Source organism: Aegilops tauschii, chromosome 2, assembly GCF_002575655.3.
Source record: "Aegilops tauschii subsp. strangulata cultivar AL8/78 chromosome 2, Aet v6.0, whole genome shotgun sequence".
NCBI lineage: Eukaryota > Viridiplantae > Streptophyta > Magnoliopsida > Poales > Poaceae > Aegilops > Aegilops tauschii.
The window spans coordinates 264,344,280-264,358,672 of record NC_053036.3 but is presented as its reverse complement, the minus strand read 5'-3'; the positions used below and the strand labels follow the sequence as shown (position 1 = coordinate 264,358,672).

The 14,393-nt window shown below is 44.2% G+C and overlaps 1 protein-coding gene across 1 annotated transcript; it reads right to left on the bottom strand.

The window, feature by feature from the left end:
* Window positions 1-2,985: 2,985 nt before the first annotated feature.
* LOC141040930 (uncharacterized) lies at window positions 2,986-3,408 on the bottom strand. The gene has a single exon (XM_073507044.1). The coding sequence runs from the start codon at window positions 3,406-3,408 to the stop codon at window positions 2,986-2,988; it is 423 nt and encodes a 140-aa protein (XP_073363145.1).
* Window positions 3,409-14,393: the final 10,985 nt, after the last annotated feature.

Below are 14,393 nucleotides of genomic sequence, written 5' to 3'. Positions count from 1 at the left end.
TTGAGCTCATCTTCAACGAATATCACTTCATCGCCATAAACTACAGAGTCTAAATGATGTGGAAGCAGATTTCACTTTAGAAGGATCAACATTGGAATTTCTTTTCGCAGCATCGAGTGAAATTTGTAGTGGAGAGGGATCAGACACTTTAGCAGGTGATTTATCAGGCACTGGGACTGATGCTGATGTTCTTTGGCAGACAGTTGAGGTGCAGAGGGAGGAACCGATTCATTTGGTTCGACATGAGCTGGAGAGGCTTGATGCTCGGACTGAGGAATCTCACCTTCATCTAATACATTTGGCTAAGAAGGATTTTTTTCGAGAACAGGGGAGGCCATAGGCACTGGTTCAGTTAGCCTTGGCGTCGATGGAGCATGTGTAACAGGTTCGTGAACTGGCGAAGGAATTGCTTGCTCTAGAGAGTTTCTTTCTGTGGCAATGCTTCTGGAGATTTTTCTTTTGAAGGAGGAGGAGGAGCATTCTTCTTCGCAATTTTCTTATTCTTCTCCTTCGGCAGAGCAGATGGATCAATATGCCCTTTGACAAGATCATTATACCTAGTGGCCTGAGCAGTGTTAATAGCATCAACCCAGAAGCGAATAGGGGTTTTATACTAACTGAGCATAGTTCTCACCATTTCGATGAGAGTTCTATTCTTTTGCTCAACAACTCCATTTTGTTGCGGAGTGTATTCAGAAGAGAACTCATGAGTGATACCATTTTCATCTAGTAATTCATCCATGTTAGTATTTTTGAACTCAGTTCCATTGTCACTTCTGACATGCTTGATTCGGACATCATATTTATTCTGGGCCTTCTTGGCGAAGCTTTTGAAGATATCTTGGGTGTAGGTTTTGTCTTCGAGAAAGAATACCCAAGTGTATCGAGAGAAATCATCAACAATAACCATGCCATAATGACTGCCACCGAAGCTTGCATAATTTTGTGCACCGAAGAAATCCATATGAAGAATTTCCAGAGGTCTTGTTGTGGTCATAACTGTCCTTTTGATGAATGATGCTTCTGGGCTAATTTTCCAGCCCCACATGCAGCATAGAGATGATTCTTGTCGAATTTTACATCAGGAATGCCACGAAGATGATTTTTCTTCACTAGGGTCTGCAACTTCCTCATACCTGCATGACCAAGTCTTTGGTGCCACAGCCAACCTTTGGTTTCTTTTGCATGCAAACATGTTTGGACGGAGGGACCTTTAGAGAAATCCACAATATACAGATCACCTTTTCTAATTCCCTCAAAGACGAAGGAATTGTTAGAGGCCATGAAGAAAATGCATTTGGATATGGAGAATAGAACTAGCATGCCAAATCACATAGCTTGTCAACTGACATGAGATTGAATCCAAGAGATTGAACAAGTAAAACATCATCAATGCACTTGTCTTTGGATATAGCAATTTTACCTAGCCCAATTACATTTCCTTTGTTGTTGTCGCCAAAAGTGATATACTTGAGAGGAGAAGAAGTTAAGTTGGGGTCGACAAACAACGACTTGTCTCCGGTCATATAACTAGTGCATCCACTATCCATTATCCAGTATGTACATCCGGAGACATAGTCCCGCAGAAGAATTAGGCTTTCTTAACCACCCACATCTTTGCAGGTGGCTTCGAAATAGTAAAACAAAGCTTGATATGATTTCTTTTGGTAAGCATAGTTGTTGCTCGATGAAGTGAGGGCATAGTTGAAAGAATAAGCACTGAAATTCTTTCCAGATGAATGAGCATAGTGATTGTATGAGGTATGCATATACTCATTTTGTCGAACACTTTTTGCCTGCATGGTTAGTAAAGCGGTAATAGGCAAAGCATCAACAATTTTCTTAGGCACCCAAATAGCTATCTTTGGTGGGCCATTTCTGCTGTTTGGTCCAACATAGCGAGCAACAGCCTCACCATGTTGATTTTTGAACAACTTATAGTTGTCCCGGGAGTCATCATCAGGATATTCAGGTATGGGAGAGTTATATCCCAAAAGCAAAGCTGGATGGAGCGTTTTGCTCTTTGCAGGTACCCACACAATACAAGGATATTGATGGATTTTTGTGAAGGATAGATTTCTTCAGAACGTCACAAAGGGTTTGGTTCCCTTTGAGAGATTTGAACATCCCTGTCTGAAGGAGATCCTTCAACCTAGCATTTTCATCAGAAAAAAAAACCATTTTTCTCGACCGAGGGGTTAGCATTCATAGATGATTCAACATTGGTTCATTCAAGGCATTTTAAGGAGGGTGGAACAAACACTTCAGGTTTCTCTTTAAGTTGTTGGGCGAGAAGAGAATTTTCCTTGATCAAATCCTCATGATCCTTTCTCAGCGCCTCGAGTTCCTGTTTCCTTTTCAAGTAATCATAGGTCAATCTTTCGTGGTCGGCCGAGAGAAAATCATGACGATTTGACAGTTCTTCCATTCGTGTCAATAGAGTAGCAGTCAGCAACTGGTTTTTCTCCATCTCCTCAACCAAGAACCCTTCAGACTTCCTGAGGGTTTTGTTAATTTCTCAAGAGATTTTTGTTGAATATTGTCAATTTTGATCAACTTAGCATGGGCATCCTCATCAGAAGAATATTTATCACTGGAGTGAACCTTGTGATGTTTGGAGGATGCCTTTTCTTTTGAGGCCTTGGCCATGAAGCAGTAGGCATGAGTTTCGTCGTCGCTTGACGGATTCCCGAAGAAGTTTGTCATAGGGGACGAAGCATTTGCTACGCCTACCATGCTAGAGTCAGAATACTCATCGGAATCAACAGCTTCTTCGGAGTCTGACGGTTCTTCTACTTCAGAGTCCATTACCTTGCTGATGTACGCCTTGGCCTTGCGAGAGTTATTCTTGCGGTTCGAGGAGGACTTGGAATGATTCCTTGAAGAAGATCTTGACAAAGATTTTGAGGTGGAGTTGTCCTTCTTGAAGAATTTGTTTGTTTTCTTCTCTTCATTAGAGTCGTAGTTCTTGCTCTTACTTTTGCCTCAATAGTTGCCAGAATCATATCTTCCACTTGCACGAATTTCAGCTTCCCAGAGAGGGCAGTCTGAAATGAAGTGTCCAGGCTTTTTGCACTTGAAAAAAGTGTATTCTCCAACAGGTTTTGATGAAGATTCCGAATTGCCAGAGTTGCTTGAACTTTTCTTCTGGAACTGGGTCTTCTTGTTGAGATGTTGGAATCTTTTTGTGATCAATGACAGATCCTTACTGAGCCTATCTGGGTCATCTGAATCTTCTTCGGCATTTCCATCGAAGGAAGAATCAGCTACAACCTTGAGAGCATGATTTTTGTGCTGACTGGAGCCATAGAGATCTCTCTTCTCTTGTTCTTGTTCTTCGTGAGTGTTCAGTCTTTCCATGATATCAGCAGAGTCGAGGGATTTGAAATCAGAACGTTCACGAATCATAAAGACAAGAGTGTCGAATGAGCTGTCAAGAGATTAGAGCAGTTTCTTCACAACTTCATGGTCAGTGATGTCTTTTGCACCGACACCTTGAAGCTCATTTGCTATATCAGTGAGACTATCAAAGGTTTGATGACAGCTTTGATTTCCAATGCGCTTGAAGTGATTGAATTCTGCCTGAAGAGTGTCGATTCAAGCTTCTTTCTTACTTGAAACTCCTTCATTGATCTTCTCGAGGATGTCCCACAAATCCTTTGCAGTTTCACACTGGCGATACCGAAGAAATTGTGCCCGAGAGAGATGGCCACCAATTTCATCTTTGGCTTGAGCATCCATCTGAATGAGTTTCTTCTCCTCGTAAGTTGGAGCTTGAGGTATAGCAATGGTGAACCCAACTTGCACCACATTCCACATATCGTCATCTATTCCTCTGAGACGGATCTTCATCTTCTCCTTCCAGAAGGGGTATTCCGTCCCATCGAAGATGGAGACCTTGAGATGCGACTTGTAGCTCACTGAAGACATACTTAAACTCCAAAGTCATAGACTAAAATGAGCACAGTCAAGGAGTACCTCTCTCTGATACTGATTGTAGGAACGAAGTATGTCTACCTGAGGGGGGCGAATGCGAGTTTCAAATTTTCTTCGAAAAACTCAAAACTCTCAGAACCCAGCAGCGGAGCGAAAAAGAAATAAACTACAGCGAGCTAAAACTAAGTACCGAAAGTAAACTAAACATGCAATGAGACAGAACTCACGAAAGAAAACATGTCGAATATAAACATGGGTAAAAGGGATAACCAGTGGTCCAGGATGGCGACATGATATTCGTTCGGCCAGTTTGTCCTTCTGCACAAGGACTACATCTGGTTGGAGGGGTTGTGACTTAACACGGAAGATAAACTCTCTTCACCCTATTCTCCTCGACAATTGGTTCGTCAACCAATGCCGATTACTTGTGGTAGACACTTGAAGGCGATCTCCGAACCTTACATACTTCTTTTTCGAGAACCACAATCACTCTTGGTCTCTGAAGAAATTGACACCTAATCGTCTAGAGAGTTTGCAGCTCTCAAGAGTCATAGGCGGAGCGTACTGGACTTAGATTCGAGTGATGTCTAACCACTATCAAATTCTTTGGCTCTAGGAGTTTTTCTCTCGGTAGATTTTAAACTCAAATTGCTCAGAGAGTGGGTTGCTTAACAATCTTCTCATAATCAAACGGAGCAGCTATCGGACAAAGGCGGCGCGGGGTGGCTATTTATAGCCACAGCCTTCCCAGATGGGAAATGACCATTTTGGACACGTGGTCCAGCCAATGGCCAACAGACACATTTGCAACGGTCAGATTTTTGAGCAACGGTAACATTACTTGAGGAAGAAGTAATGCTAACTCCTCGGTCCGAGACAAATATCTCGTAGCGAAGAAGATCACAGTCTCTTGCTGGCAGGTATTTGCTCGGAACACAAAGATATTTCTCTCACAACTTTCATAGGATTTGGTTTTTGCATCAGAGAATCAAAGTTTCAAACGCTACACCCCTCTTAATAGTATGGTGGTCCTATGACTAAATGAAAGAAGAAGAACAATGAAATAAATGCTACATCTTCACTTTTTCTTCATCTTCCTCGAGCGCAGTCATTTTCTTAGAATAGACACCGAACCAATTGCTTGAGCTTCAGCAATTTTTAGGGGTCACTCTTGTTAGCATCATCTTCGGTGATAACCTTCGCTGCAACGTAGGGAGATTATCTTAATCGTTTGCATCAAACTCCTCGATATCTTAGGGACCTGTTACTCTGTTTGCACTAGCAAACACATAGGTCACATATAGTTTATGTCAACAAACTCCAAAACATAAGGGGCCTATCATTGCACCAACAGAGCTAAGCGTCACTTTGGGCTCGATCTCCTGCAGCTCCTGGTGAAGATGTCCTCTGACTTGTAGCTCCGATGTGCGTTGATGTTCTAGGAGTGGAGATAAGCGCGTCTTTAAACCCTTGGGAAGATGTCTGCTGGACTAGAGGGGTGGAGACGGCTGGTGGAACTATGGGAGCAACTCAGGGGGTAGTAGCTGGTGTAGAAATTGTAGCTCTAGTGTCACTCACTCGCACTGCTGCTGACCTGGGCATCGTCTAAAACAAAGTGCTCGTTGGAAGGCCTGTGTCCTCATCCTCATCATCACTAGAATGCAACTTTGCTTCATCTACTTCCTTCTTCAAACTGTTCAGTGTGCTTGTTTGCTCAATGACCTTGACATCCAAGTCATGGAACATTGTTTCCATAATCCTCTCGAGGGTCTCCTGGTTATTCACGAGGTTGTCCAGACTCTGCTCGATCCTCTGAGAAACATGGAGAAGATATATCATCCGATCCACCTTAGTCTTCAACAAGGAAACTATAGATGATCTAGGACCAGTAGCATCTCTAGCAGCCTCTGCATTTGCCAGAGTTGTAGTTGAAGTAGTATGAGTATCCACCAGAGTCACTTTGCAGTCCTCTAGCTCCAGCTGTAGTGGCTGGTGTGGATGATCAAGCAAATAGACCTTGCTACCAACTTTGGAGTTGATGAGCGTCTAGATGTGCGGTGCAAATCAACAAGATCGTTTTCTTATCCACAACAGTCCTCTTGACCATCTCCACAATTAGATCCATCACCCTAAACCTGGTGAAGCCATCCACAAGGTGCAGCATGTTGATCGAATGGCCTCTAATCATCTTGTCATCTCCAGACTTGGGTATCAAAGTGTGCCTCAGGATGGTGTTAATGGTGGCAAGTCTAGGTAGGAGATGATAGACGGATCCCAACTTATTAGTCTTCACATCGTCCTTGGAAATCGTTCCATACATGTCCTTCGTCGAGTTGTGGTCCATCTTGCCCTTGGCATACACATCAAAATCGTTCTCTTCTACTTTTGTAACACCAAGAAGTTCTGCCCATTCAGCAATCTAGAATGGAATCTAGTTCCCTCAGTCATCCACACTATCTTCCCATCTGGATAGAGGTGTGCGGTGGAGTAGAACTGCATAATCAGCTCATCAGACCATGATGTCATCTTCGTTCCAATGAACTTATCGATGCCAATAGTCTTGAAGTTCTCATGCACATTCGGGAAATTGTCATCATTCTAATCAATATAATCCCAATCAAACCATCTCATATCACTGATTGTTGAGCTCTTGTCAAGGATCACGGTCTCATAGAAATCCTGCTGCTCCCTGGTATGGAATCTGTAGTCCACATCAATCCTCCTCCTGACAGAGTAGGGGTATGACTCTCTCCATCTCCTCAGGCCCTTGTCCTTTATCCCCATCATGTTTTCAGCCTGTGGATGTGAGTCATCATGCTCTAGTAGTCTGGGTCTAAGCTTCTTGAGCACTACGGCTTCATCATCATCATGTGTCCTCTCAGGCATTGGGGCCTTATTCTTCTCTGCAGCTGAGATGGTCCTAGTGGTCTTGCCCTTGGGCTTGGCAGCAGCTCTAGCAGGCTTGGCCTTGGAGGTGGTGGAAGCCTTCTTAGGCATATCATTGGCCATGAGCTTCCGCTGTTTGGGAGGTGGTGCATCAGCAGTTTGCTCCTCCTCGGCAGCTTCGTCTGTCCTCATATATGTGGGCTTGAACACCACATGTGATGCCTGCTCTCTCTCTCTCTCTCTCTCTCTCTCTCTCTCTCTCTCTTGTCCTGCCTTCTTAGGCATAGACTTAACTTGACTTGGCTCTGAGATGCCTGGTTTCTCACTGGTAGGAGGGATGCCTCTCTTTGTAGTAGTGGACTGAGAGATCTTCCTAGCAGTCACTCTCTCTTTCCTGGGAGCATTGTATTCCTTTCCCACAAATTTCTTCTTGGAAGTGACTTCCTCTGGCTGAAAGTCCTCATATTCCTCATCCGAGTTTCTCTTCTTTTTGACCCTTGTAGCTGTCTTTGGCAACCCATGAGAACTAGGGGTGCCTAGGTCCTCGAAACTCTTCTCAGGACTAGTCTGTGCATCAAGATCAACACTGACTTCCTTTGACATGTTCTGACTGCCCTTGGATGCTGGCATGCTAACCAATGAGCGTGTCAATTAGAGTGGGTAGAGTAGAGTAGATGAGTCATCAAAAAATGTAGCATTTTTTTGAAAATTTTGAGTTCAAAGTTTAGTTCTAGGTTTTCACAGTATGCATTTCGGAATGACCGAGTTGAAATTTTTGGAAGTACCGAGGCAACAACAGAAACTAGGTCACACATTTTCGGTGAAACCAATGTGTGACTTGGTCCCTCCGAGGTGCTCATAGTACTACTAAGAACATTTGCTTCGGTCTCACCAATCAGCGCATATCGGTCACACTGAGATGAGTGAGTGCAATGGCCAAAGCCTTATCAGTGAGACCGAATCAGACCAAATCGGTCTATCCGAGATGAACACTATGGAAGCCTAATGCTATTTTTTTACTCAATCCTAACTCTACAAATTTGTTCCATGGACAAGAGTGTGCAATCAATGGAAAGAACATAGAATCGGATTGGGAAGCACAAAAGAGATCAAATCTAACCCTAACCTCGTGGAGATCCTCTACGACAACAACGATAGGGAGGATTGTCATTGAAAGCAGTGGAATCCAATGGGGAGGGCGCGTGGGAGTCAATGAAGACGGAGACTAAGGCAACATCAACAATGGGGTGCGGGAGAAAACAGTTTGAAGAATTTTTCAATGTACGGCCCGCGCGGATATATATACCAATTAGATGTCGGTACAACCAAGCGAGACAGAGAAGTGAAACCAACGTGTGTAACTAGCAGAGACAGTGCAACTCAGTGACGCCGAGAGTTTTACATCGGTCTTACCGAGATGGAAAATAGATCAACCTAAAATGCAATTGGTTGGACCGAAATGAAGTGTGTTGGTCTAGCCGAAAAGCATTTAGAAGGTTTTGGAGTTCAGCCCTAATCAGATCGGTGGCACTGAATGCTCCTTACCCGGAGGGTCCAAGAAGAAGCTTTGTTCAAATTTTGTGATATAGCCAGAAAGAATTTGAGACAAGTTGAGATACATAGCTAGAGAAATTTCTTAAGCATTCTTGTATATCCAATTGGCCAAAAGATCCAAATCAACCAAACAACAATTGGATGTCCTCGGATGAGAAATATGCATTGCAACATGGTCACACAATAATATAGCAAATGAAATATGTCAAACATGCACAACCAATTCTAGCAACTATCAAGCAATGGTCGATGACAAATTCATCTATATATGAGTATATTGACTTAGGAGATGAATTAGAACATTTGATCATAGGTCATAATCATCGTTTAAGCACAAGTGAGGTTACCACTTTTACATAAAGCATTAATGTGTTCGCACCATTAGAGTTACTTCAGCTCAAGTCTTAGAGCAAAGCTCCCCCTAGATGTGAGATCCCCCAAAGAGGGATGAACTAACCTTGGGTTTTGTCAGTGAAGACTTCATGTAGATGTTGTAGTTGTGGATGCTCGATGTTAATGAAGATCATCAAGAGTTGGGAGAAATCCTTTGGATTTTAGCACTTCCAGTACCTACATGGGTTAGTCCCACAAGGAACAAGGATCCATAGACATAGAGTGAAATGCACAAATGATGATGTCCATGAATGCATTGAATACCTTGTTCCTTGACTTACCAACAAGAGGGCTTGTGACTACATGAACTAGCGCATGATGTTGAAGTTGTTTGCACAAGTTCTTGCCATGAGTGAATATGAGTGAAGTTTGTTGGCAAAGTCACCCTCAAGAACTCTCTAGTTCTTCTTCTTTGGGATCGACATCAACTTTATGGGAATCCTCAGAGTTGCAGTTATACTTGATGAAGTATAACTTAACGTAGTCTAGGGAACCCACTTGACCAAAGCTTGAGGTGGTTCTTCAAATGAGTCAATAACTTCTTCTTTTTTTGACTATACACAGTAGGGCAAAACCCCACTACAATTTTTTTCTTTATTTAAAAAACAGAACAGAACAGAGGTCCAAGATTACAGAGGCTTGAGATAATCCAGAAGTACTAAAAAAGACTATCTACCTATAATTACAAGACAAGGTTGTCAAGCCGGGAACAAAAAGCTCTAGCATAGCTCTTCTTAATTCTAAATCTGAGCAAATTGAGCTCCTCCAAGAAGATGGCTTTCCACCTATGTAAGCTAGGCTGTATGGCTTGAAAGATGAGATTATTCCTTGAAATCCATATGGCCCAAGAAGCTAGAATGATTATTTCCATGAAGAAGGGCACATGAAGTTTCTGTCTGAGGTCAGCAAAAGCTTCGAGCACTAAAACATTGGCCTGTCTTGAGGGATAAATCAGGTCCCAACACTGAGCTGCAAAAGGACAGGTCCAAAAGAGATGTTGAGGTGTTTCCTCCTGCTGGCAATTGTTTACAGCACAGTTATAGTTGTCCAGATGAAAAGTTTTCCTTCTTAAAAGATTCCTAGTATTGAGCCTGTCATGAAGGAGTCTCCAGAAGAACACCTTGTGCTTTGGCTGGCATGAGCTATTCCAAATCCAGTTGAATTGCTGGGGCACTATTTTAACTCCCATCATCATTTTGTAGGCCTTAGCCACAGAGACTTGATCATTTCCCCAAATGTAACTCCAGGTATCAGTGCAGTCCAGGAATTCAGATTCTCTTAAAGTTATAAAAATGTCTTCCATAGCTTCAAATTCTTGGAAAACTTGCACAGTCAGAGGTAAGTGGAACAGATCCTCCAGAAATTCAGTGTGAATGATGGCGTGCACAGTAGTATTCCTCTTCTTCACAAAAGAGAAAAGGTGAGGGAACATGTCTTGCCGACAAGCTGAGTGCCATAAGTCAGACCAGAATAGAGCACTTCTTCCATCTCCTATGTTGCATTGGGCCAAAGATTTGAAGTTATCAATGAGTTTAAGGTTGGCCTTCCACCAAAAGGAACCAATCCAACTACTGCCAGGTAGCAAGCCATTGCTATAATAGGACTCCCAAATCAAGTTAACCCATGGAATGTTGTACCTGTTATAAAACTTGTGTAGATTCTTAAGCAGCAGAGCTTTGTATTGGACAAAGATGTCCATCACACCCAATCCTCCTTGGTCCTTTGGTCGGCAAACAGTGGTTCAGGTCACCATGGCAGGCCTGTGGTCCTCCAGGTCAGGGCCTCTCCAGAGACAATGCCACAAGTATTTGATAGCTTGGGTTTTAATAGTAACAGGCACATCAAGGCATCCCATGGGATAAATCAACAGAGTGTTTAAAACAGATTTTACCAGCAGCAGTCTACCGGCCATGGTCATGAAGGAAGACAAACCCACAAGTTTCTTCTGCAGCCTTGTGACAAGAGGAAAGCATTGCTCAACAGTAGTCTTATGAAGACCTAAAGGTGCTCCCAAATATTGGATGGGGAAGGTTTCCTTTTTACATTGAAAAGTGTTTATAAAAATCTCTACTTTCTCTTCAGACACATAAATGGGGATGAGGCTTGACTTATTGTAATTTACTTTGAGGTCAGTAGCATCTGAAAATTATTGAGAAGGGCTTTGAGGAAGTGAAGTTGCTTTGCATCTGCTTGAAGGAGAACCAGAGTGTCATCTGCATACTGGACTATTGGAAAATCGGGACAAGATTCCACTTGCAACTGTGGTGTAAGCAAACCCAGTTGCATGGCCCTATTGAGAATTGACTGAAGTAGGTCTGCTGCAAGCACAAAGAGAAGAGGTGACAGAGGGTCTCCCTGTCTAACTCCTCTAAGGCAATAAAACTTTTTGCCAGGCACTCCATTTAGCAAGATAGTAGAAGAAGCAGAGGTGAACAACATTTTGATCCAATTAATCCTTCTCTCTCCAAAACCTTTAGCTTTTAAAATATCCAAAATTGCCTGGTGTTCAATGGTGTCAAAAGCCTTTTCGAAGTCCAATTTAAGCATAATAATATCATCCTTGGATTTGTGGCATTGATGCGGATATTCATAGGCCCATCCCAAGCAGTCATGGATGGATCTCTCTTTGAGGAAACCATATTGGTTAATGTGCACCAACCTTAGAATCACTTTCTGCAATCTGTTTGCCAACAGTTTAGTGACTAGTTTGAGACAACAGTTGAGGAGAGAAATTGGCCTGTAGTCCTTTGCTGTCAGAGGGGTGCTCCCTTTAGGAATAAGGGTGATATATGAGCTGTTCAAACTTTCAAGTGATATTTGCCCGGCATGGAAATCATATATGAATTTGAGCACATCTCCTTTAATAATGTCCCAAAGGGATTTAAAAAATTCATTATTGAAGCCATCAGGACCTGGAGATTTGTCCAGTGGGAGTTCTTTGACCACATCAGTTACTTCTTCCTCAGTGAATTCTAGGTTGTCAAACAGTGTAGTATCATGTCTCCCTATCTCAGTTTTGAATCACAGTTGCATAGGAACATTGAAGCTTACATGGATGATATTGTGGTCAAGACCAAGGACAGATCAACCCTCATCCAGGACTTAGAACAAACGTTTGCTAATCTGCGCAAGATCAACTTGAAGATGAACCAGGAGAAGTGTGTGTTTGGCGTTCCCTCCGGCAAGCTACTTGGTTTATTTGTGTCCCATCGCGGCATAGGGGCCTACCCTGATAAGATCAAGGCTATCAAGCAGATTCAGGCTCCCAAGACAGTTAAGAATGTGAGGCGTCTGATAGGATGCGTTGCCGCGCTTAGAACATTCATCTCCAAGTTTGCCGAGTGCGCCTTGCCATTCTTCAAAATTTGAAGACCTACTTCTCTTCTATGCCCACTTTGGTTACTCCCAAACCACAAGAGCCATTGCTACTATTCCTGGCAGCGACTAATCAAGTGGTTAGTGTAGCACTAGTGGCGCAGTGGGAAGTGGAAGAGGCAGCAACCTCAGCCAGTGCCCCTTCCGGAGGAGAGAGTGAGCACAGCCCAGCAAGGCCAGATATGGATCAAGACAAAAGAAGAGAACGACAGTGGAGGCAACCCCAAGGACATGGCAAGGAAGAAAGTGGTGCAACACCCAGTGTACTTTGTTAGCTCCCTATTACAGGGGGATAGGTCCAGGTACTCTGGTGTGCAAAAGTTGAATTTTGGCCTTGTCATGGCCTCAAGGAAACTACGCCACTACTTCCAAGCCCACGAGATTAAGGTTGTCACCCGCTTCCCTTTGCAAAGGATACTCCGAAACCCTGAGCCTACCGGCAGAATAGTGGAGTGGGCATTGGAGTTATCCAGCTTTGTCCTGAAGTTTGAAAGCACATCAACAATTCAGAGCAGGGCATTGGCAGAGTTTATTGCAGAATGGACGCCAACCCCTGATGAAGAGGTATTGGAGACAGTTATTCCCGGCAAGGAAGCACCCCAAGAATGGAACATGTATTTCGATGGTGCCTTCTCCCTACAAGGTGCGGGGGATGGCGTCCTTCTCGTTGCTCCCACTAGAGAGAACACCTGAAGTACGTTGTCCAGATGCATTTTCCCTAGGAGGAGCGACCAACAATACTGGAGAGTATGAGGGGCTCCTTGCCGGGCTCAGGATTGCCATAGAATTGGGGATCAAGAAGCTGATCATTCGAGGAGATTCAACACTTGTGGTGAGATAAGTCAACAAGGATTACCAAAGTCAATTGAGGGAGTCATATGTTGAGGAAGTGAGAAGCCTGGAGTAGCGCTTTGATGGATTGCAAACAGAGCACGTACCCCGTGCGGACAACAACATTGCTGATCATCTGTCAAAGCGCGCTGCGCAGAAGCTTCTGGTGGAACCAGGCACTTCTGTTCTCCACCTTACTCGGGCCTCCGTATCCCCGGCAACAATGACCCGGAAGAGGAGGAAACTAGACTCTGGCAAGCCTCTCCCGGGGCTCCCGACAGAGAGCTTCGCAGGAACAACTCCCCTTCAGCTGCTGAGCTACCCCCTCCCACCAGGACACCGGTCCTCGTGGTCGAGGGTGCACTCCCACAAAGGAGGAGGTGTCGCTATTCCTCGTTGTCGAGCCCCAGGCTCCAACTTGGGCATGGCACATAGTTCATTTCCTCCAAACTGGATAACTTCCCGAAGAGCAAGAAGAAGCTGAAAGAGTAGCCCTGAGGGCTAGTATGTATCAGTTCGTCAATGGCACATTATGTAGAAGAAGGCCCAACGGTGTGAAATTGAAGTGCATTTGCCGGGAAGAAGGAAGGGAACTGCTGGTAGGAATACACAAAGGCATGTGCGGCTCCCACATTGAATCAAGGGCTTTGGTTGGGAAAGCATTCCGGCAAGGATTCTATTGGCCCACAGCTCTCCAAGATGCGGTCGAGCTAGTCATCAAATGTGAAGCCTGCCAGTTCCATTCCAAGAATATCCATCTGCCTACCCAAGGTCATTAGAAAATCCCTTTGTCATGGCCGTTGTTGGTATGGGGGCTCGATATCCTCGGCCCTTTCCCCCGTGCTACCGGGGGCTTTGAATTCTTGTTCGTTGCAATCAACAAGTTTACAAAGTGGCCAGAAGTAGAAGCCGTGAGAAAGGTGACTGCTTAGTCAGCTATCAAGTTCTTGAAAGGATTGGTGTGCCGCTTTGGAGTCCCTTCCCAGATCATCACTGACAACGGCACCCAATTCACGAGCCGCGCCTTCATGCAATATGTTCATGCCCTCGGAAGAAGGATCTCATTTGGTTCTGTTGCACATCCCAGACGCAATGGACAAGCTGAGAGGGCGAACTCTGAAGTGTTGCGAGGACTCAAGACAAGAACATTTGATAAGCTGCAGAAGTGCAGTAGGCGATGGATTGATGAGCTGCTAGTGGTTCTTTGGTCCCTCAAAACGACACCAAATCGAGCTACCGGGTAGAGTCCATTCTCCCTAGTCTATGTGACAGAAGAAATTATCCCCATAGAACTCATTTATGGGGCGGAAGTAGCGTAGGAACATCACCGGCGTCACGATGTTGTGCTTCTCGAGGAGAACCGTCTCCTAGCTGCTACGCGTGCTGCACGCTACCAGCAAGCCCTGCATCGCTATCAC

What these genes read in the sequence shown, in the direction of transcription:
- LOC141040930 (XM_073507044.1), bottom strand. Translation starts at nt 3,408, where the DNA reads ATGATTCGTGAACGTTCTGATTTCAAATCCCTCGACTCTGCTGATATC.